General features: G+C 43.0%; 1 protein-coding gene across 1 annotated transcript in view; it reads left to right on the top strand.

Annotated features, from left to right (window-relative positions):
- TDRD9 (tudor domain containing 9) overlaps positions 1-21697 on the top strand; it is a 144531-nt gene that overhangs the window by 49955 nt on the left and 72879 nt on the right. Inside the window, exons 4-7 of the mRNA XM_072986726.2 lie at positions 3718-3939; positions 4397-4519; positions 8607-8687; positions 13077-13244. Of these exons, the coding sequence (XP_072842827.2) occupies positions 3718-3939; positions 4397-4519; positions 8607-8687; positions 13077-13244 (594 nt within the window). The remainder of the gene's footprint in view (positions 1-3717; positions 3940-4396; positions 4520-8606; positions 8688-13076; positions 13245-21697) is intronic.

Genomic DNA, 21697 nt, shown 5'->3' on the forward strand with positions numbered 1-21697 from the left:
AAATTTAACCCCTTGTTCACTGTGACGTGTGCCATGACGTCACCTGCCTGTCTTGGCTAAGGCTGGAGTTTCCTAGCCTATGGCAGGGCAGGAGGTGGGTCTTAAAGGGGTGGAGTTTTTGTATATAAGGGGGGAGTGCAAAGAAGAGAGATATAGTGTGAGAGTTGGAGAGTTAGAGAGATAGATAGAGGGTTGAGAGAGGGCTTGAAAGAAGATCTGTAGACAGGGTTAGATATAGGTTAGGTAATTGAGTAATTGAGTGTTAAGTAACCAAGAACTGTGCAGGGTTAAGGTCTGAGAAATATACTGTGACAAGTGATTCATTTACTCAGTGATTTCCATTTTATTTTTGTATTCAATAAATCATCATTTTTATTTTGAAATCCATACTAAGTCTGAAGTGTCAGGTTTATGTGTGGTTGGTGGCAGCGAAGTTGTGTGTGTGTGTGTGTGTGAAGGATCGTGACCTGTCATCTCTTGTGGTGACGTAGGAGGAGGTGGCAGTCGCGACATTCACTTATTTGGAACAAATCCTGACAGGTACACCCCTAAGCGACAATGTCCAAATTGGGCCCAAGTAGCCATTTTCCCTCCCTGGTGTCATGAGACCTGTTAGTGTCACAAGTCTCAGGTGTGAAGGGGGAGTAGGTGTTATCGCTCACTCTCTCAGACTGGTCACTGGATGTTCCACATGGCACCTCATGGTCATGAACTATCTGAGGATCTGAAAAAAACGCATTGTTGCTCTACATAAAGATGGCCTAGCCTATAAGAAGATATAGGCCAAAACCCTGAAACTGAGCTTCAGCACGGTGGCCAAGACCATACAGTGGTTTAACAGGGCAGGTTCCACACAGAAAAGGCCCCGCCATGGTCAACCAAAGAAGTTGAGTGCCCATGCTCAGTGTCATATCCAGAGGTTGGCTTTGGGAAATAGATGTAGGAAGGAGTGCTGCCAGCATTGCTGCAGAGGTGGTGGGGGTGGGGTCAGCCTGTCAGTGCTCAGACTGTGTGATACACACTGCATCAAATTGGTCTCCACGGCTGTCGTCCCAGAAGGAAGCCTCTTCTAAAGATGATGCACAAGAAAGTCCGCATACAGTTTTCTGCAGACAAGCAGACTAAGGACGTGGATTTCCGGAACCATGTCTTGTGGTCCGATGAGACCAAGATAAACTTATTTGGTTCAGATGGTGTCAAGCGTGTGTGGTGGCAACCAGGTGACAAGTGTGTCGTGCCTACAGTCAAGCATAGTGGTGGGAGTGTCATGGTCTGGGGCTGCATGAGTGCTGCCAGCACTGGGGAGCTATAGTTCATTGAGGGAACCATGAATGGCAACATGTGCTGTGACATACTGAAGCAAAGCATGATCCCCTCCCTATGGAGACTGCGTCTCAGGGCAGTATTCCAACATGATAACGAGCCCAAACACACCTCCAGAACAACCACTACCTTGCTAAAGAAGCTAAGGGTAAAGGTGATGGACTGACCAAGCATGTCTCCAGACCTAAAACCTATTGAGTGTCTGTGGGGCATCCTAAAATGGAAGGTGGAGGTGCACAAGGTCTCTAACATCCACCAGCTCCGAGATGTCATCATGGAGGAATGGAAGAGGACTCCAGTGGCAACCTGAGAAGCTCTGGTGAATTCTATGCCCAAGAGAGCTAAGGCACTGCTGTAAAATAATGGTGGCTACACAATATGTTGACACTTTGTGCCCAATTTGGACATTGTCACTTAGGGGTTTAACTCGCTTTTATTGCCTGTGGTTTAGACAGTAATGGCTGTGTGTTGCGTTATTTTGAGGGGATAGCACATTTACACTGTTTATACAAGCTATATATAGTGGTGCCTCAACTTACGACCATAGTCCGTTCCAGAAGATGGTTGTAAGTCAAAATGGTCATAAGTCGAGTCAGCATTTCCCATTGAAATGCATTGAAGCCTGTTTAATCTGTTCTGGCTGTTTTTTGGTTGTATGTAGAGGCACCGGTTGCAAGTTGAAGCGTTCGTTCCCATATGAACTAATGCAAAACCGGTTAATCTGTCCTCTACCACTAGGGGGAAATTTTTCTTCTTTTAACTTAAGATGATTTAGGTTTAAAAAAGGGCAGAAAAGTAGGGAGGGAGGGAAAGACAATGGGGAAAAAAGAAAGAAGGTCATCACTGGGGCACACAGACCCCTCAGACAAAGGTTTGTGCTGTTAAGCACAAAAAGAGAGAAGAGAAAGAGAAGACAAGGGGGTGGGGAGAGAGTTTGGACTATAAAACACCTTGTAAACAAAACACCTTTTAAACCAAACACTTTTTAAACCAAGCACATTTTAAACCAAATGAAGCACCTTTTAAACAAAACATATTTTAAACCAAACCAAGCACCTTTTAAACCAAACCAAGCACCTTTTGAACACAGGACATTTTAAAACCAAACACCATTAAAAACAAAACACATTTTAAACCCACCCACCAACACCTTGTTCCAGCAAACAGACCCCTTCAGGACAAAAAGATAGCACAGATAGAGAAGACAATTGGGGGGGAGACTTGAATATAAACCCCATTTTACACCATGATTTTAAAACAAAAAGACTTTGGAGTCACATTTTAAACCCACACATTTTAAAACAAAAGAGAGATCAGAGTACACAAACCCTAGGAGCCGCAGAATGCAAAAATAAATAAATAAAATTTACATTTTAAAATTACAGTCTAATTTTCACATTTAATTTTAATTTAATATTACAATTTACATTACAGATTTTAAATCCACACTGCAAGACCCATTCAGAACACAGAAATATAGCCCCCCAGCACAAAGATATACTACAATATTTATGAAATGTGAGGGGGGGTGTACTCACGTCTGTGATATGTTGTATGTATATGGGAATTTATAACAAACAAGTGCAACGAACCCCGAGCACCTTACAGAGTAGAAGAGACAGAAGGAAATGAATGAGTGGGATGAGCCAACTGGAGCCCGGAATCTGCAGTCTGGTCCTTGATCCACTCTACATCCCTCAAGCCCTGTCAGAACTGAATTTCTGTCCATTTAGCTGTGATGCAGAGGCCTGTTTGAAGTACAGTGGTTCCTCGCTTAGCGATGTTAATCCGTGCAGTAAAAATCAATGCTAAGCGATTTCATCGCTGAGCAATTTTACAAAGCCCATAGAAAGGCATTGAAACCCCTTCAATGCGTTCCTATGGGCTAAAAACTAACCTTAAAGCGAAGATCCTCCATAGGGGTGGCCATTTTCAGCGCCTTTAAAGCGAGGCAAAACAGCGGGCAGCCATTTTGTTTTGCGACGGCCATTTGGAAACCGCCGCTCAGCTGTGTGAGAATGGGGGCTTTGCAATGATTGCTTCCCCACGATCATCTCAAAGCGAATTTTCCCCATTGGGACCATCGCAAAGCGATCGCTCTTGCAATTGCAAAAAGTCCATCGCAAAGCGATTTCATCGCTATATGGAGCGATCGCTATGCGAGGCACCACTGCACACAGTATCCTTTTTAGAAAAACCAAAAGTAGCTTCCTGTTTATGTCAGGTTTCTTTAAAAAGGCTGTTATGCCTCAAAACGGCGGTATATGTTGGAAAAAAAAGGGGGAAGATCAAATGTGCCAAATGGAGAACTTCTAAAGATTTTGTTTTGTCATTCTTCTAATGCGTCGTAGCTTGCGGTTTTGATTTAGTTTTTTTAATGTTTCTTTCATGCAGATCCTTTCCTTGATAGAGTGCAACTCGGTAGTAGTTGTGCGTGGCTCTACCGGCAGTGGCAAAAGTACTCAGCTTCCTCAGTATGTCTTGGATCACTATGCGCAACGTTCGATGTACTGCAACATCGTTGTTACCCAGCCTAGGAAAATTGGTGCCAGCAGCATTGCAAAGTGGATTAGCAAACAGCGGTCATGGCCCCTAGGAGAACTTGTGGGTTACCAGGTAGAGTATGTTGAGATGAATTAAGTACCGTAGTAATGGTTTGTAGATGCTGTTATTTCTGTAATTTCACAGGGCAATTTTAGAACTTTTAAGAAAAGACCCTAATTTTACATTGCATGCATTCCGCCTCCCCACCCCCCCGGCTATAACAGCTTATTTGATACGAGTCGGGTAAGAAGCAGTGGACAATTATTTTAAAGAATCTCCCAGACTAGTCCCTCTTCTATATGGCACTGTTAATAGAAAGGCAGGCTGTTGTTTTTTTTAAAAAAATTGCATCATTAAAATACATCATTAAAATACATCATTAAAATAAAATACATAATTAAAAAACAACTTGCTTGTTTATTAATTGTTTGGATTGTGGGAATAAGAATGTCATGTTATGTCCATAGTTTTCTCAGTGTCTTCTCAACATGTTTGAAGTGAAGTGTGTTTTGTTTAATAATGTTTTTAGATTGGTTTGGAAAAAGTTGCCTCAAGCGACACAAGACTGATTTATATGACAACTGGGCTTCTCCTTCAGAAAATGGTTCAAGCCAAAAGCCTCTCAGAATTCACCCATATCTTCATAGATGAAGTAAGTTTGGTAAAAGAAAATACTGGCTAGAATCCTATTACTTACCCTAGCATCAGTCAAAGGGCATACATTGCAGTGGAGAACTCCCACTAGTTAAGCTGTCAATTCTCGCATTCCTCACTGCATACCTGGTGTACTAAATAAAAGCATGGATTTTTTGATTAGGAGCAATTTGCTCCTCTGATTAAATCCATTTGACTTAATGATGGTGTGCTACAATAATAGCATACTGACCGTTGTACAGTGGTGCCTCGCATTACGACATTAATTCATTCCAGCGAAATTGCTGTAGAATGAAAACGTCGTAATGTGAAATTAAAAAACCCAGAAACACATTAAAACCCGATTAATGCGTTCCTGTGGGCTTGAAACTCACCGTCCAGCGAAGATCCTCCATAGCGTGGCCATTTTCACTGCCCGTGCAGCGAGGAATCTGTCCCAGAAAAGAGCGGGGAGCCAATTTTTGTACCCGGCAGCCATTTTGAAGCTGCCGATCAGCTGCCCAAAAACCGTCGTTTTGCGAGAATTGGCTCCCGAAGCAGGGAACCGATCATCGCAAAGCGAAAAAGCCCATTTAAAACATCGTAAAGCGATCACTTTTGCAATCACAAAAAGTTCATTGTGATGTGATTTCGCCGTTAAACAGGGCGCTCGTCTTGCGAGGCAACACTATTAGTACTTCAGTCCCTGGCCTGCTTATCTAATAAATGCATTCCACTAGATGGGACTTACTTCTGAGTCAGAGGTTGGAACACTAGTAGAACAGGCTTAACACATTTCATTAATCATTACTGAATTTAAAAAAATGTGACACATGTATGTCAAACTTGCTGCTATTTTTATTTTCATTTTATTTTTAGTTTCATTATTGCTTTGGTGCCTTTCGTTTTCACATCCTAGTTTGCTATATGGTTTTATTATACTGTATTATTTTGATTGTGAATTTTACTGTGAACCGCCCAGAGTAGTGCCGTGACACTAATGGGAGCAGTAAGTAAGTAAATAAGTGTTGGACGGGGAAAATCAGCATATTGAGTTGTGTCATTGTATTGTTCATGTTGCTTTTAGAAACCATAACTGATGCCTGCTGTAGGAACCACACTCCCTTAGAAAAAAAAGATTGGTCTGGAATTCCAGTTAGTATCATGCACTTGGGTCCACCTGTCGGTGATTTTTCCCAACACTCCTGGAACAATCTACAGTGGGGTCTCGACTTACGAACTTAATCTGTATTGGAAGGTGGTTCTTAGGGTGGGTTCGTAAGTTGAATTGTTCGCAAGTAGGGTTGTTCGTAAGTCGAGACCCCACTGTAATGTTAAATTGAAGTGGTGGCTAGACTCAGGCCAAGTAACCTATTGAGTGCTGAGAACATAAGATTGCCAAAGCAGAAAGTTTTAACATCCTTCCAGTTTGCAAATTATCTTACTTTGTTTGCTGATTGATCTTTTTTTTGCACAGAGGTCTAGTTGGATCACATCTCTGGAACATGGATGGATTTAGTAGTTTGGCCCTCAGTCCCCTGACCCTGTGTGGTGCATCGGTGCTATTCCCAGCTATTGCCTCCCAGTATTGTTTGCCAGGCATAAACATTTCATGGAATACAAGGTTATCTGTGGCAACTAGTCATGTTTGCTTTCTATAACCTCCAGTATTGTAGGTAGTATGCCTGTGTGTCAGTTACCGGGGAATCAAAGCAAGCGGTTCCTCTCGTGCTCTTGTCCTGCTTAAGGGCTTGCTGTAGACATCTGAATGATCACTCAGAGGATGGAGTATTGGGGGAGACAAGAGAGCTCTTTTTTTTTTAATCCTTTTTTTGTTCTTAGGGCATTCTGTATTCTTCCCCTAAGGATTGTTTTTATCTTGGAGCTGGCTCTTGTTGGTCTGTGGAACTCATTGCCACAGGATGTGGTGATGGCATCTGGCCTAGATGCCTTGAAAAGGGCATAGAACAGATTTCTGGAGGAAAAGTCCATCACAGGTTACAAGCCATGATGGGGATGTATAATCTCCAGGCTTAAAGGGAGGGTACTTCCAAATGCCAGATGCAGGGGAAAGGCATCAGGATACATGTATTTAGTTGTCTCGAGTGCTCCCTGAGGCATCTGGTGGGGCCACTGTGAGATCCAGGAAGCTGGACTAGAGGGGCCCTTGGCCTCATCCAGCAGGGCTCTTCTTACGGTCTTACGTTCTCTTCACTTTGCCCTGAAGAATTTAAGAACTTGCTTTCTCCATTGTAATTATGAAAATCTAGGTGCAATAGTGGGTGTGTTTTAAACCCATGCATTCATAGAACAAGAAACTCTGAATTCCCGATCAATTTAAAGCTACATTATTTTTGAGACTAGGTGTTACACACTTTGGATCTCTTAGTCGTTTTCACAGTTCTGGAGAGAAGTAAAATGCCATACATTGGCAGAAGAGATTTTTCACCACATCTATTTAAATGCTTATCCCTTCCTGCATTTCCCCCCCTGTACCGATCAGTTTTATAGAGACAGAATCCAAACCACGTGTGTCTGTGTAAGCTCTGTAGTTGTATGAAGGCTGACAGTTCTAGAAGCTCTGATCTTTCTTAAGCACTTTTTTTGTGTGCTGTTGGCCTTATTTTGGCTAAAGTGAAAGAAATGGTAACACAACAAATCTTGAAGTGGGAAGACAGTAGTTTTAATAAAAGTGCAAATGGAAGCTAGTGTAATAACACAGATGTTTTGCTATGCTAGTGGACCAGCTGCAGGACCTGATGTTATTCAGCTACAAGTTGCACAACTGGTAGCAGAGCAATTAGTGCAAGCAACATCTGCCTAATGTAGGTGTAAAGAGTGGTGGAATTCTTTGTGCCAGTGGCATCCAATATTGAATTTCTGCAACACAAACACGGTCTTTTATATATTTGCTCTCTTTTGGCTCTCTTGCTCTGTTTTCAGGCCAAAGAGGAGTGCTCCCCCCCACCAAAAAAAAACAACAACCCAGAATTGACTTTGGGTCACATACACACTAAAATAAATTGGGTGAGACAAAGCCAGGCAAAATTGCCATCCAACACCCAAGAGGGGAGCCTTTAATTATAGGATTTAAAAAACATTGGAGGTTGCAGCTGGGGGGGCACGTTTGTGTTCCTGTGTCTCCTGTAACGACTTTGCTCAGTCCTGCTCTACATGCTTCATTAAATGTCACACAATTAAGTCCTTCTATCCCTCCAGACATTGCTGGACTCCAAGTCATGATTTCTGACCTTTGACCATTTTAACTAGAGCTGGTGAGAGTTCGCCTCTAACAAGATCTGGAGAGCCATTGTTCCCTGTCTTTAGTGTAGACAGCATTGGCAAGACTGACCAATCAGCTGATACAAGATAAAGTAGCTTCTTATTGTCTGTCATGGTTATGGCAACAGAAGGCAGTCAGGAGTTAACAACATTTCTCCTTAAATCTTTTTGAAGTTATAAAACTACAATACCTCCTATTTGTTGGTTGTTGTGGGTTTTTCGGGCACTTTGGCTGTGTTCTGAAGGTTGTTCTTCCTAACGTTTCGCCAATCTCTGTGGCTGGCATCTTCAGAGGACAGCGCTCTTCAGAGGAGAGCACTCTGAAGATGCCGGCCACAGAGACTGGCGAAACGTTAGGAAGAACAACCTTGAGAACACGGCCGAAGAGCCCGAAAAACCCACAACAACCATTAGATCCCAGCCGTGAAAGCCTTCACGAATACCTCTGATTTGTGTAACTTTTCTTTCCTTCCCAGGCTTCTCATTTGTTACTTCATTTTATTTCTTGAATGGCCGTATGATGAACTGGACAGGATTACCTGCATAGATCTCATCATTCTACAGTAGTCCCTTTCTGAGTCAGTAGCTCAGTGTAGACAGTGCATAGTTAGAGGGAGGAATTTAAGGTTTCTGCCGTCTTTCAGCCCTCTTATTCCTTGTAGTTAAATGCATTCTTTCTTTTTCTGCAGCTTTGCTATCCCAAGGAAAGAAAATGTGGTAGGAACTTTGTATGGGAGTGGTTAGATCTGGAATATTAATGTGACAGTTCAATACAATGTGAAGCAAACTAATTTGTAGTTTGTCATATTTTGATTTTTTTAAAGGTGCATGAGCGTACCAAAGAAATGGATTTTTTATTGCTGGTCATTCGTAAACTGCTGCACACTAATTCAAGATTTGTCAAGGTAAATTCAAGCTATTAATTAGCTCCTTTGTGAAAATATGAGACTGGGTTATTGTAATTCAGTACTATAAGCGCAAAGCTCAATATTCACATAGTAGAAGATGTGTTAGCTTTTTCCTAGCATGATGGTAGATGCTCCACATAATAGCTTTTGGGACTTTCATGGTGGTGGCGGCGGCATAAAATTTGATGGTAACCATGCAGAGACGAAAAACAGTTGTATAAAGAACTTGTGGAATACGTTGCTCTCTCTCTCTCCCCCCCTACTCACTTACACACACACACACACACACACACACACACACACACACACACACACACACACACAGAGAGAGAGAGAGAGAGAGAGAGAGAGAGAGAGAGAGAGAGAGAGAGAGAGAATGGATAGAAATGTAGTAAACAGATATTTATCAGTAAAGACCATCTTAAACTACTTCCTACTGAAAGAGGACAGACCTATACTGTGTTTGACACTTTATGGAATAAAAAAAGAATCAGTGGGATGGGGTATAGGGGGAAATAGCATGATGGGGAAGCAGTGTTCATAGAATCATAGAATAATTGAGTTGGAAGAGCCCTGCGTATAAGGCCATAGAGTCCAATCCCCTGCTTAGTGCAGGAATCCAAATAAAAGCAGATCTGACAGATGGCTGTCCAGTTTTATCTTGAATGCCTCCAGTGTTGGAGTGTTCACAACCTCCCGAGGTCACTGGTTCCATTGTTGTACTGCTCTAACAGTCAAGAAGTATTTCCTAATACCCAGCCTAAACCTGGTTGTTGTTTGTTACAGCACATGTCTTCCAAGTAAAGTGGAGCTCATGCACTGAATGAGTTGGTGCCCTACTACCTTACTTCAAGGTAGCTTTTGTCTTGAAATGGCTTTGCTTGCAAGTACAGTTGTGCCTCGACTTACGAACTTAATCCGTATTGGAATGGTGTTCTTAATCCAAAATGTTCGCAAGTCGAAGCACCATTTCCCTTAGGAATGCATTGAAAACCGTTCCAGCCGAAGGGGAAAAAATCACCAAAAAAGAGAGAAAAGAACACACCAGGCCCAGTCGGAAGGCGCTCTGTTGCTGAGGTTTAAGAAGAAGAAAAAAACTTCCAAAAACAAACACTAAAGCCACCTCCATTGCTGAGGTTTAAGAAGAAGAAAAATAATTCCAAAAATAAACAGCAAAGCCACCAACAACACAGCACAGAAACATACGTGCCTCAGCCAAAACCGACCCAGAACAGTTTTTTAAAAGGAGAAAACAGCAGCTTACTTCCCTGCAGACACACACGCACACAGAGCTCACTCCAAAGCAGAAGGAGGCAGCCCCAAGCCTCCGACAACAATGACACACTCTCTAACTGCCCAAAGTGAAAGTACAAAGCAGCCTCGTTGCCACCTACAGTTAGAAATCTGAATTGCCCGCCTTTTTCCCCTGCCTGTTTCTGTTTGTAAGTGGAAGCTCCGTTTGCAAGTTGAAGCAAAATGTTGTAACCGGAACTGTTTGTAAGTCAAAATGTTCATAAATAGGGATGTTTGTAAGTCAAGGTACCACTCTAGAAGTTTCCTGGTTCACTTTGGAGAGACATTGCTAGTCAGTATAGAGTGGCCTCTCCAATGAGATACATTCTGGGTTGCAGTTCTCGTCACCCCAGTTATTGATTGAATGTTACAACCCACAAATTGGGAGGGTATAATATTGGGGAACCGCTAGTGACAGTTTTCAGCTGGATGGATAGTGGTTTGATCTAATACAAAACACCTTCATATGTTTTAGGGAGGGTATTAAATGCAATAAAATTGAAAAGCAATATTATAATTTGGTCTTTGGTTGTAAAGATTCCAGGTTGGCTTGGAACATTCTCCTTTGCCAAGTAGACTTTTTTTTTTACACTAAAGGACACATTAATTTGGCATATTGTGTTGTTTCCAGGGAGTTGAACAGTAATGTCCTGAGAAATCTGGTTATCTTTAAAATAATCAAAACTTTCTTGGCCTTTTTTTTTTGCTTGCCATCCCCACTTCTTCCTCGTCCTTGCTCTCTACTTTTGTCACTGCCCCCTGCTTCCAACCACCATTCTTCCTCCTGCTGAAAAGGACATCACAGCTGAATCAAGTCTGTTTCAAGCATTCAAGGAAATGCTGCTGTGATTGGCCTGAAGCAATCTCTGCACATCCGTGGAGGAGTGTTTCAGCTTCAGCATTGTACAGCTGTGAGTGCCATTTCCCCTGGCATTAATAAATTTCCCTGGAGCGTAGCTTCAGTCCGCCAGTGGCGTTTGTCATAAAGTTGCTGTGTTTTCAAATGTGACTATCCTGTCTATAAAAATAGTCGATCTCAGAACTTTGCTATTAACAATATTATAAAGATAAAAAGATCCTCAGGGATTGGAAACCTTGGTACAGTGGTGCCTCGCTTAACGACGATAATCCATTCTGTTGAAATCGGTGTTAAGCGAAATCGTCATCAAGCGAATTAAAAAAAACCATTGAAATGCATTGAAAACCATTCAGTGCGTTCCAATGGGCTAAATACCTGCTTGTTTTGCGAAGATCCTCCATAGGGAGGACATTTTCTGATGCCTGTAAAGCGAAGAATTTCGCTTTACAGCACAGCGGGGAGTCATTTTGCACAGTGGGCGGCCATTTTAGAGCCGCCGATCAACTGTTTTAGAATCATCGTCCAGCGAAAAATTGGTTTCCAAAGCAGGGAACCGATAGTCAAGCGAATTTTCCCTATCTAAACATCATAAAGCGGATTAGTCATTTAACGAGGTAATCGTTAAGCGCAGCACCACTGTATTATAATCACCAACAACATGTGTTGTCAACTCAATTCTGACTTATGGTGACCTTTTTAGAGTTTTCCAAGTAGAGAATACTCAGAAGTGATTTACCTTTCCCTTCTTACAGGGGTGCCCTGGGAGCTTTCTAAGGCCACATAGGCTGGCTCTACTCACAGGAAGCACAGTGTGGAATCAAACTCCAAACTTCTGGCTCCACGGCCAGATACCTAAACCACCGAGCTACCCTCAGTCTACTTTGTGAATATTAACTTTAGTATACGTGGTGAAAAATTCCTTGTGTATGTTCCCAGCTGAAAAAAATGAAATGCTGACTATGAGGAAACAGGCCTTATGGCACCACTGATTTCAAGCAGTTTACGTCAGAACATTGCAGAATTAATTTTTTTACAACAACTCCCAAAATCTTCTAGCTCGCATGGCCAGCTTTGGAGAATTTGGGAGTTACCATCCAGAAAAGTAACTTTGCCATACTGTGTTCAATACGTAAAGGATGCTGACACTCTAGTGGGTATGGCTAGATAAAATTTAATTCAGAAGACATCCGTAGGTATTTTGTGGTCCAAGCATGGTAAGAATGCACCTTGGTTGCTATGTTTACACTCAGTTGATTGTGTAGTACCAGCAGGTAAAACATTTTTAAGCAACTCTGTACTGATTTCTAGATATTTTGTACAGTATTTATAAATAAGAAATGGACCTCAACAGATGGGAAACTTTGACATCTGAGTGTTCAGCCTGGAGGCAGGCGGTGCATCTTGGACTCTCCCAATTTGAAGAGACCCTTGTCCAGCAGGCCGAGACAAAGAGGCAGTCCCAAAACCAGCAAAATCAGGGAGCTGGATAGGGGACAGATTGGATTTGTCTTCAGTGCAAAAGGAATTGTCACTCTCGAATTGGCCTCCTCAGCCACACTAGACACTGTTCCCAATCCTCTATTCAGAGCACATTACCATAGTCTCTTGAGACTGAAGGATGCTTAAGCTAATCTAAATAAGAAATGACCATAATTTTATGCAAGGAAGCTTTATAGGTACATTGCTCCCAAGGCGTTTTATCATTTTTTTTCCTGCTCACTCCCCTTCAGAAAAATCATTCATAGGAAACCAACTGGGATCCAGGTTGGTTTTAATTTGTTTTAATAACTATAAATATTTAAACCCTCAGCCTTCGATATGTGGGTAAATTCGACTGCCTGTAATCATGGTTCATAAGCTGTGGCTTTCTTTCATACGAACAAAGGCCAAAACATGATTTATGTAACATGTTTATCTTGTTTTCATGAAAACAGAGTGCGTCTAAATAGACCCCAAAGAGTAGAGAGGATATAAGGGGAGTGTGACCTGGCTCCTCCTTCCTCGTTCATGTTGCTATGCCTCTCTCCATTAGGTTAGTAGTTGGTAAATCCTGGGGGTCCCGGAACCATGTTTCTAGCCCCAGACTCATCTCCCCACTTTTAAATGTGTGTTTTCCCACCGATCATAGAATAGTTGTGAGCTTTTTAAAGGGATGTCACTGTTCTAAGTAGCATTAATGGTAAGTCATTCTAGCTTTGTGTTTTCTCAAGCTCGTCTGCTTTTCTTTTTGAAAGGTAATTCTGATGTCTGCAACCATCAACTGCCAAGAGTTTGCCAAGTATTTTGCCATTCCGGTTCGCAACAGACTCTGTCCAGCCTATGTGTTCGAAGTGGAAGGCAAGCCCCATGCAATTGAAGAATACTACCTTGATGACCTGAAGCCTGTCCTCAGTCATATCAGGGTAGGAACAACATTCAGCTTTGGTTCTGTGCCATCACTGGGTAACTGAAATATTTGGGGCATTGTGAGGGGTGAGCAGGAATGTAAGAATTCCTAATTGTGCCTTCTTTCCTCTATCTGGCAGCTGTATAGTTAGGGTGGAGAACATGGGCCCCATGCCATGCTTTTGGACTGAAGCACCCACAATCCCCCTACATTACCTGGTGTGGCTACAGCTGAGGAGTGTTGCAGTCCAACTGCGTGGGAAGGGCTATAGATTCCTGAGCCCTGACAATAAATGCTGCAGTAGATGTGCGAGAATAGCTCCACTGGGTCTCTTTACTCCTTTTGTATACTGAGGTCAAGCTACGTAGACATTACGCATGTGTGCCTGTTTTAGAATCCTGATGGCTGCTGCGTATGTACAGAAGCAGCTCTGGGAGAGTGCACAGATCAGAAGTGGCAGTGGCGTGTACATGTATGTTTTAATCCTTTGTAACATCTGTAGGAGGGGAAGCAACAGCAAGCGGTGGGCAGAAGTGGGTATTCATACACAGACACAGAGGCATTCTCTTTCACAAGCGCACATAAATGTGGGCATCCAGCCTTCTCTCTCTCTCTCTCTCTCTCTCTCTCTCTCTCTCTCTCTCTCACTCTCACACTCACTCTCTCTCACACACACACACACACACACACACACACACACACACACACACACACACACATCCGCTGCGTTTAATAAGGAGGTAGGTGGCATTAGGATGATGGCTGGCAGTAGCCCGCGCCTTAGGTGGTCACCTCTGCAGTTGTCCGAATGGACAAGCTACTATTGGTACCTTTCAGTGGAAGAATTCTCTTCCTCCATCATTTTAGCTTCAGAGGAGGAATTCTCGTTTTTCAAGACTCAAGGTGCAAAAATGCATCTATACATGGGTATTTGTGAAGGTTCAAGTGTAACCTCAGGCTGGTTGGACACAAACACAGGGTGCTCAGTTTTTTGAAAAAAAGAATTAGGATTTATTGGAACATCAAACAAAGAAGTATCAACATTAAACTTGTCAGTGTTCTTTTCTCTGGGCACCAACGGGTCAAACGAGGGTGTCCACAAATCTTGTAGAAAGGGGTTATAACTGGGATCATCCCAGGGTCCCTTGGTGAAGGGGTTAGTCTCAACCTGTTCTCTGCTGTCAATGTCCACTTCAATCAAGGGTAATGTCTCCTCGTCTCTTCCCTCCTGGTCAAAGGGGTCGACTCCCTCGGCCTAGGGGTCCCAAGGTCCTGTAAATACCTCCTCGAGCGAGCCTTCTCCAGACGCCATGCTTGCCTTTCACGTTCTTCCCTTTCCACCGCTTCCTTCTCTTCTCTTAAACGTCTCTGCCACTCTTTGGCTTCAGATTCCCCCCAATACGACGGCTTGGGAGGTAAACCCCTTCTTCACCTATAATCAGCCTCTTCCCGAGGCACTCTCACTTTCTCACATCTCCCTGTCCAGGGATCCTCGACCTATATCAATTCCCAGCCCCCGGGTATGGCGTCTCATTCCCCTTTTATATCCCCATGTCCCGCCTCTACCAACGGTTTCTCCCTCTCCCTTATTCCCGCCTTTTCTATTCCTGTCTGAGTGGCCACTGAGAGTCTCACCAAACCCCGTTCCAATTCACGGGTGTCTAGTCCCTGGTGCCTGACCACAACGCGGGGAGTTGTAGTCTCCGTTTGAGTCTCCTTTTCCTTCTTAAGGGAGGACGACACTCCGGCGAGTGCTTCTATAGCCTCGCCTCGGGTCTCACAGTATTGCATTTGGCCATAAGTTAGTTCATGGTAGCGTCAAACCAAGAGTTACTTCATTCTGCGTCCCCCAACAAATGAGACAGAACAAAATACAAAACCCACAGGCAGGCAATATCCTCACTTAAATCCAGCTGCCTGTGTAATGTAATCCAACTGATGCACGCCCTCTACCAAGGAATTGTTTAATGGATTCATACTTGATTCATAGGAAAAAAGAGGGCAGAGGGAGGTAGGAAATGAGAAAATTAATTGGTTGTTTGCTGTAGGCAGACGTATCTGTTAATAAGCACAATGACAATCAAAAGGAGAATTGTAGACTCCTGCAGCCATTGGAGTCCTGATACATTAAAGAGAACAAAAAATAACTACCCTGTTACAACAATGTCCTGTCAGCATTCATATATATGTCAGTACCAATGGATAGCGTGGGGAAGCAAGATTATATAACATCTGATGACTGTTAAGAGATTTGTGGTGATAGGTGGCAATGAAAACGAGAACCGGGAAGTTGAAGGAAGAGTGTCTCTCTACCAGGGCAGATCTGTCAGCTCTGTGATCGTTTCTGTGACAGGTCACTTTGCCATATCTTTTAACCCTGACATTCATGAATTGAAATCGGACTGCTCTGAATTTTTGACCTGCGAGACTGCCTAGCTTTAATCCTCCAGACTAATGTTTGTTTCTTGCTGTTGTACTCCCTCTTCCTTCCTTCCTTCCTTCCTTCCTTCCTTCCTTCCTTCCTTCCTTCCTTCCTTCCTTCCTTCCTTCCTTCCTTCCTTCCTTCCTTCCTTCCTTCCTTCCTTCCTTCCTTCCTTCCTTCCTTCCTTCCTTCTCTCCTCTCCTCTCCTCTCCTCTCCTCTCCTCTCCTCTCCTCTCCTCTCCTCTCCTCTCCTCTCCTCTCCTCTCCTCTCCTCTCCTCTCCTCTTCTCTTCTCTTCTCTTCTCTTCTCTTCTCTTCTCTTCTCTTCTCTTCTCTTCTGTCCTGTCTCTAGCCCCTTTGCTTAGCAGAGAGGAACAAATTCATTGGTACAGGCAGTCATGTTTAGTAACTTTAGGACAACTCCAGGGCATTTTTTTTAAAAAAAGCAACCACTTTGAGATTTCCGAGGCAAAAGAAGGGACAATGCCTTGTTTTTCTGACTTGAAGGCAAAGGGCATGTATTTCTAAGAAATAAAAAAATTGAAACAGCTCTGTGAAGGAGGATGGATTTGAAGTCAAATTGGGGACTTGAAGCTAATTACAGTTTTTGTCGTTTTGTCGTTCCGTGAGGGGCATGACGCAGAGGTAGATGGTCAAGAAAACCTTTAGAGAGCTTTAAATATTTCTGTCCTGATCATTCTTTTCCTAGAGGCAGGCAAAGCCTGGTGGTTTTAAGGCTAAATCCCAGCCCCTCCATTTCTTCAACAGGGCTGCACAGATTCATTCCAAAACAAAGCAGAACAACCAACAAATCTGAAAGATCCTGGTCAGATGCTGGAAGCGCTTCCAGAAATTACAGTTCATCTTTTTTCTCTTATTGGGGTTGGGACTGGGAGAGGCATGGGGCCCTCAGAAAACGCACATGGTGTCAAGCACTGCATGTGGAGCGAATTGTGATCACATTTGTCTGAGCGTGACAAAAAGTTGAGATGGATCGGAGCCTCCTAGACACAGTCCTTTGAAGATAATTTACAGTAAGGAACTGAATGAAATATTTCAGGTTACCGTCATCTCTAGCTAATCCAGATTGATTCAAATTATGAATGAGAGGCCAAATTGTAATTTTTAAAAATAAATGGTACTTAACAATGCTGCACTCTCCTCATCAGATTTTTCTGTACTGAATGGCATCGGTAGAGTAATTACTTTAGATCAGCGCTGGCGAACCTATGGCACGTGTCCCACAGTGGGCACGCAGAGCCTTCTCTGAGGACATGCGAGCCATAAGTCGCCGGATCGCTTCCCTCCCCCCCCCCAGCCAAACCTGAGGAAGAGGCTGCAGGCACGGTGCTGGCGCTTCAACAGGCGGCGGGCCAGGATCCGAAGCAGCTGGTGCTGGTGGCTGATCTGTAGTGGGGTCTCAAGGCACCTCCATGCTTGGGATTCCCCCTTCCGCCGCCACTTCAGCTTCTGCTGCCACCCACTAAGTTTGTTTGTTTGTTTTCAGTTTGGACACTCAGGCCCAAAAAGGTTCACCATCAGTGCTTTAGATAATCTTGAATCTGAATGTGCCATCAAGAAATGATTTAGTAACTTTTCCAATCACCGTTATCTTTTTTGTGTTGCATGTAAACACTTTCTTTAATTTAATCAATGCTTATATTATTTTGGGTAGGTGGGGCTCGTCAGCCATGGAAGGCAGCGCATCTAGGAGAAGGAAAACTCCGATTTCAAACCTCCACTGCCTGGTGGCTATATCCACTCATGGAAAAGGCTTCAGAAGTTAACCTAGGGGCAAAATCTGGAGCTTGAGTCCCGAAGGCAGTTTGTGTCGTTCTGCCAACTCCTGCGACGTTGCTGGAACCAGTTGTATTGGCTCTTGCCTTTCCATTGGACCATTTCAGCAATGTGGAGAGGGGGGATCTGCTGCTTGGGTAACAGCCTATCCTCCATATTACTTTACCCGGGCTTCATGCTCTGGAGAGGACACTCCTCGATTCAGAGCATGTTACCATAGTCTCTTGAGACTGAAAGATGCCTATTGGGGGGGGGGGGGCTTATATTATTTAGTGCAATATGAGAAGAGGATCTTATGCGCAGGAAGACTGAAAGGCCACTGTAGATTTCAAGTGAATTGAGTACAATAATTCAATTTTGGGGACATGAGATTTAACATTTAACATTCTACTTTGGATTATAGCCCGTTTGGTTGTTCCTTGAGCTGTGGGAGCTAAAAAGAAAGGAAGAAAAAAGGCATTGACACAATGAGAAGCAAAACTACGATTCAAAAGAACATTTGGCTCATGGGCTCTTGGGGGTCTTGTAAGGGACAAGCAGGTGAAAGAAACAGATGTGCAGCTTTTTCCATTTGTTTTAGGGCTTGCAACATTTCTGCTCAGAGTACTTCTCCCTTTTCCTGAGAAACGTATATGCCAATATGAATTTTCTTTTCTTGTTTGATCACTTGGAAGTTGATTCCCCCCCCTTCTTTTATACTAAGACACATAGCTACAAGACCTGCAATATATATGCTGTAACATCTATACATTGCTATCTCTTCCCCTCCGGGTCACTGGTTCCAGAGGAATTCCCTTGAACTTGGTGCGTCACCTTCTTCTTTGTCTCAGACTGAAAGTTGAGAGCAGCTTTGGGCTTCTGTGTTGTGCATCCGGCCATCTTGCATTGTGTTCCCCTTTAAACATCTTCTGTTGAAGGAACTAGCATAGCAGTTGGATTCTTACTTGTGTCAAATGGTCGGCCCATCTAGTCCTGTATACTCAACACGGACTGGCGTCAACTCTTCGGGCAATTCCCAGTCCCACTCAGATCCTAGCCTTGTTCCGACTTCTCTGTCGCCATGGACTTGCTACAGAATGTTGTTTGCAAAGCTTATGTTGTCTAAGCCTCGGTCACTCCATCTCTGAAATGGGAACACACTTCTCCCTTCAATAACACTAAATCCATGTATCCTTGTTATGCTCCCCAAAATGTAACTACAAAGTATAAGCAGTTGATTAACTTTCTATCTCACACACATTGCACACATACTCCCCCAACCTATGCCAACCTCCTGGCATGCCCCAGAACCCGCCCCCCTTGGCCACCATGGCAGGAGAGGAGGTAGTCCGGGCTGTGACCTTCAGGCCACCCGCACTGCCAACAGTGAGACCCCAGGTACGCCTAAGAAGACCCGTCTATATCAGGCCACTTCCTGGAGATGAATAACAGCACCGTATTTATTGAATGTTTATTTATTGGGGAGACTCTGTAAAACCAAAAGTGTGCTGCTCAGATCCGTGCAGTTCAAGGGAGAAATGTAATCCTGGCCTGTTGAGGATACCCAAGATGTAATAATAATAACTGGGTAGATAACTCAGCAGTTCAGGCAATGAGCTTGATCTTTGTTGTAATGTTGCAACACGCTGTGGTTCTCAGCCTCCTCTCCTCGTTAGTTGTGGGGCCAAGACAGGCATACGTTTCTGTCTGGGTAGAAGACCAGTTTATTTAAAGCAGCAGTTGTAAATTTTAGTTTCATTTAGTTAGCAACTACATGTGAAATGTGTCGGCCACTGAAGCTAAGCACTTTAAAAGTCTTTTTCCTTTTCTCTAGTTTGCCTTAATTTCTGTTTCTTCTTTGTGGCCTCTGAATGCACACTAATGGGTTAGGTCTGCGCATGCGCAGAGGCCTCGGAATATTCTGGAGCTAAAAACTGCTAGGATCAACCCCCGCCGGAGCCCACGTGGCCTGTGCCCGTCCTAGTGGTTACCTTTAAAAACATCTGTTCTATGCTGTTGTTCTCTGATAACATGTTTTGCTGGAGGATGAAGATACATTGGAAGAGGGGGGTAGTAAAAACGCCTCTTAAAAGGTCACGTTGGTTAAAGATTTTCCGAGTGGTAATTTGTGGCTTTTTAAATAAGTTTCAGAAGAAACTTTAGTTACCGGGTAAAGTTATCTTTGGGAGGTTTGAAAGTTTCACTTCTGACTGCCCTGTTGTGAACTGTGGCAGCTCTGTCAGGTTCAGGGATAGTGAGAGAGAGAGAGAAAAAAAGGCATGGCAACTTCAGGAAGGAGGAAGGATGAGCTTTGAAAGTTACTGAAGCAGAGAAACACAAACTGATGGCTTTAGACTCCTACATGTAAGAGTGGAAAAATACCTCTGGGAGAGGAATAATCTGCAGCCCTCATAAAAAAGTGCCTCTCCTATAGTTCTGTACCTGGATCTCAATATTATAATCCAAAACACTAGTCTGGATGCCCTTGCCAAAGGAAGTGAAGAGGCCACATGAGGGAGGGTCTTAGTAGTGGTGGCTCCCAGTTTGTGGAATGCCTTTTCTGCAGGGGCTCGGCTGTTGTTTCCAGTATGGTCCTTTTGATACCCTTTTTATTCCCCCAATTTTATTTATTTATTTATTTATTTATTTATTTATTTATTTATTTATTTTATTTTATTTTATTTTATTTTATTTTATTTCTATCCCGCCTATCTGATCATATTAGACCACTCTAGGCGGCTTACAGTAAAAACAACAATGTAATTTTAAGACTTTACAGCAGAAACGTAAATAAAAATAAAGAACAGAATAAGAAAAAGATCGTCAAGGGTTTTCTGTTGGGAAGGCCTGCCTATACATCAATGTTTTTAGTTGTTTCTTAAAAATGCCCAGCGAGGGAGCCGCGCGAATCTCAGGGGGCAAGTTGTTCCAAAGGCGAGGAGCCACCGCCGAGAAGGCCCGGTTTCTGGTCTTTTCCTTTCGGGCCTCTCTCGGCGTTAGGCTCCTCAGCCTTATCTCCTGGCTCGCGCGAGTGACACGGGTAGATCTTGGTGGATTTCAAGATCTAGAAAGAAAGAAAGAACTGCTTTAATGCTTTTACACTTTTGTATGCAAGAATTACTGATCTCCGGTGATATATAGTTCTAGTTTATGTCACCAGAGATCAGTAATTCCTGCATGTGCGATTTGAAAGTAAGGGAAAGTAGAAAATGACAAGTGGCAGGAAGGAGGTGATCTTGAAGAGAACTATTCTGATTTATGAATCGTAGTATGTTTTTGAAAATTATTGTTCAGACTTTTGATGTGCTGCATTCTGAGACCATGAGGTACCATTTCCATGTTATTATTTTGTTATGGTGCTTTGCTTTTGCATGCTTCCTCACCATCCACCCCCATACACATCATGCTCACTCAGGTGGGAAGCTACTTTTAAAAAACAAAGAAATGACTTGAGGGAGGAGAAGCTTTGTGGAGAGCAATGAATGTTGGCACTGCAGACATCCCCATCTTTACAACAATTTTCTGCAGGGAGAAAGAATCCTCCCGTCATGAAAAAGTTGTCACCCTCTAGAAACAGACGAAAAAAACTAGTTTATCAGGAAATTGGCTGGATCAATTTTAATCACCCTTGTCTGTCATGCATAAAGTTTAAAAAAATTCAAATCCTATGGTACTTGACCATATAGTAACCCTCATATTGGAAGAAGCAGTTTCTCTGTGATTAGAAGTCGTGAGCCGAAAACTCGGCGTATACTTGCTCTGTTACTAAAAAAAATAAAATCTTTTTATTTTGATGGAATTTGAATGATAGCAGAACTAACCCTCCAAAGGAAGGGAGGTGTTTAAAATAGGGTCATAAATATTCTCTGTGGATGTTGATTATTTCTCTCTGGTGGCCAGTAGATTTCTACCATGGAGAAGGCAGACATTTGGTTTGTGTATGAAGTTCATACAAACGTGGTAACATAATGTGAAGCCACTATGAGACTTGTCATTTTAGATGTGGTCCTGCCAATGCTGTGATTTTTGCTCTTATCATATTAAAAAAAGATTAGGAAAATACAGTTTGAGCCCAAGATCTCTGGTTTCCGTGTCAGTATGTTGTGGAGCATTAGCAATAACATTCTTCTGTGCTAAAGCTGCACATTGTGAGTAGCATAAAAGCATTCTTTGAATCCATTTAGATTATATAAAGTATTCTAGTGTTTTAATTTTGTCTGTTACTGCTTGCACATAGATGGACTAATCGCTTATACAGGAGCCATCAGAAAT

This window comes from Pogona vitticeps, chromosome 1 (genome assembly GCF_051106095.1).
Source record: "Pogona vitticeps strain Pit_001003342236 chromosome 1, PviZW2.1, whole genome shotgun sequence".
Taxonomy (NCBI): Eukaryota; Metazoa; Chordata; class Lepidosauria; order Squamata; family Agamidae; genus Pogona; species Pogona vitticeps.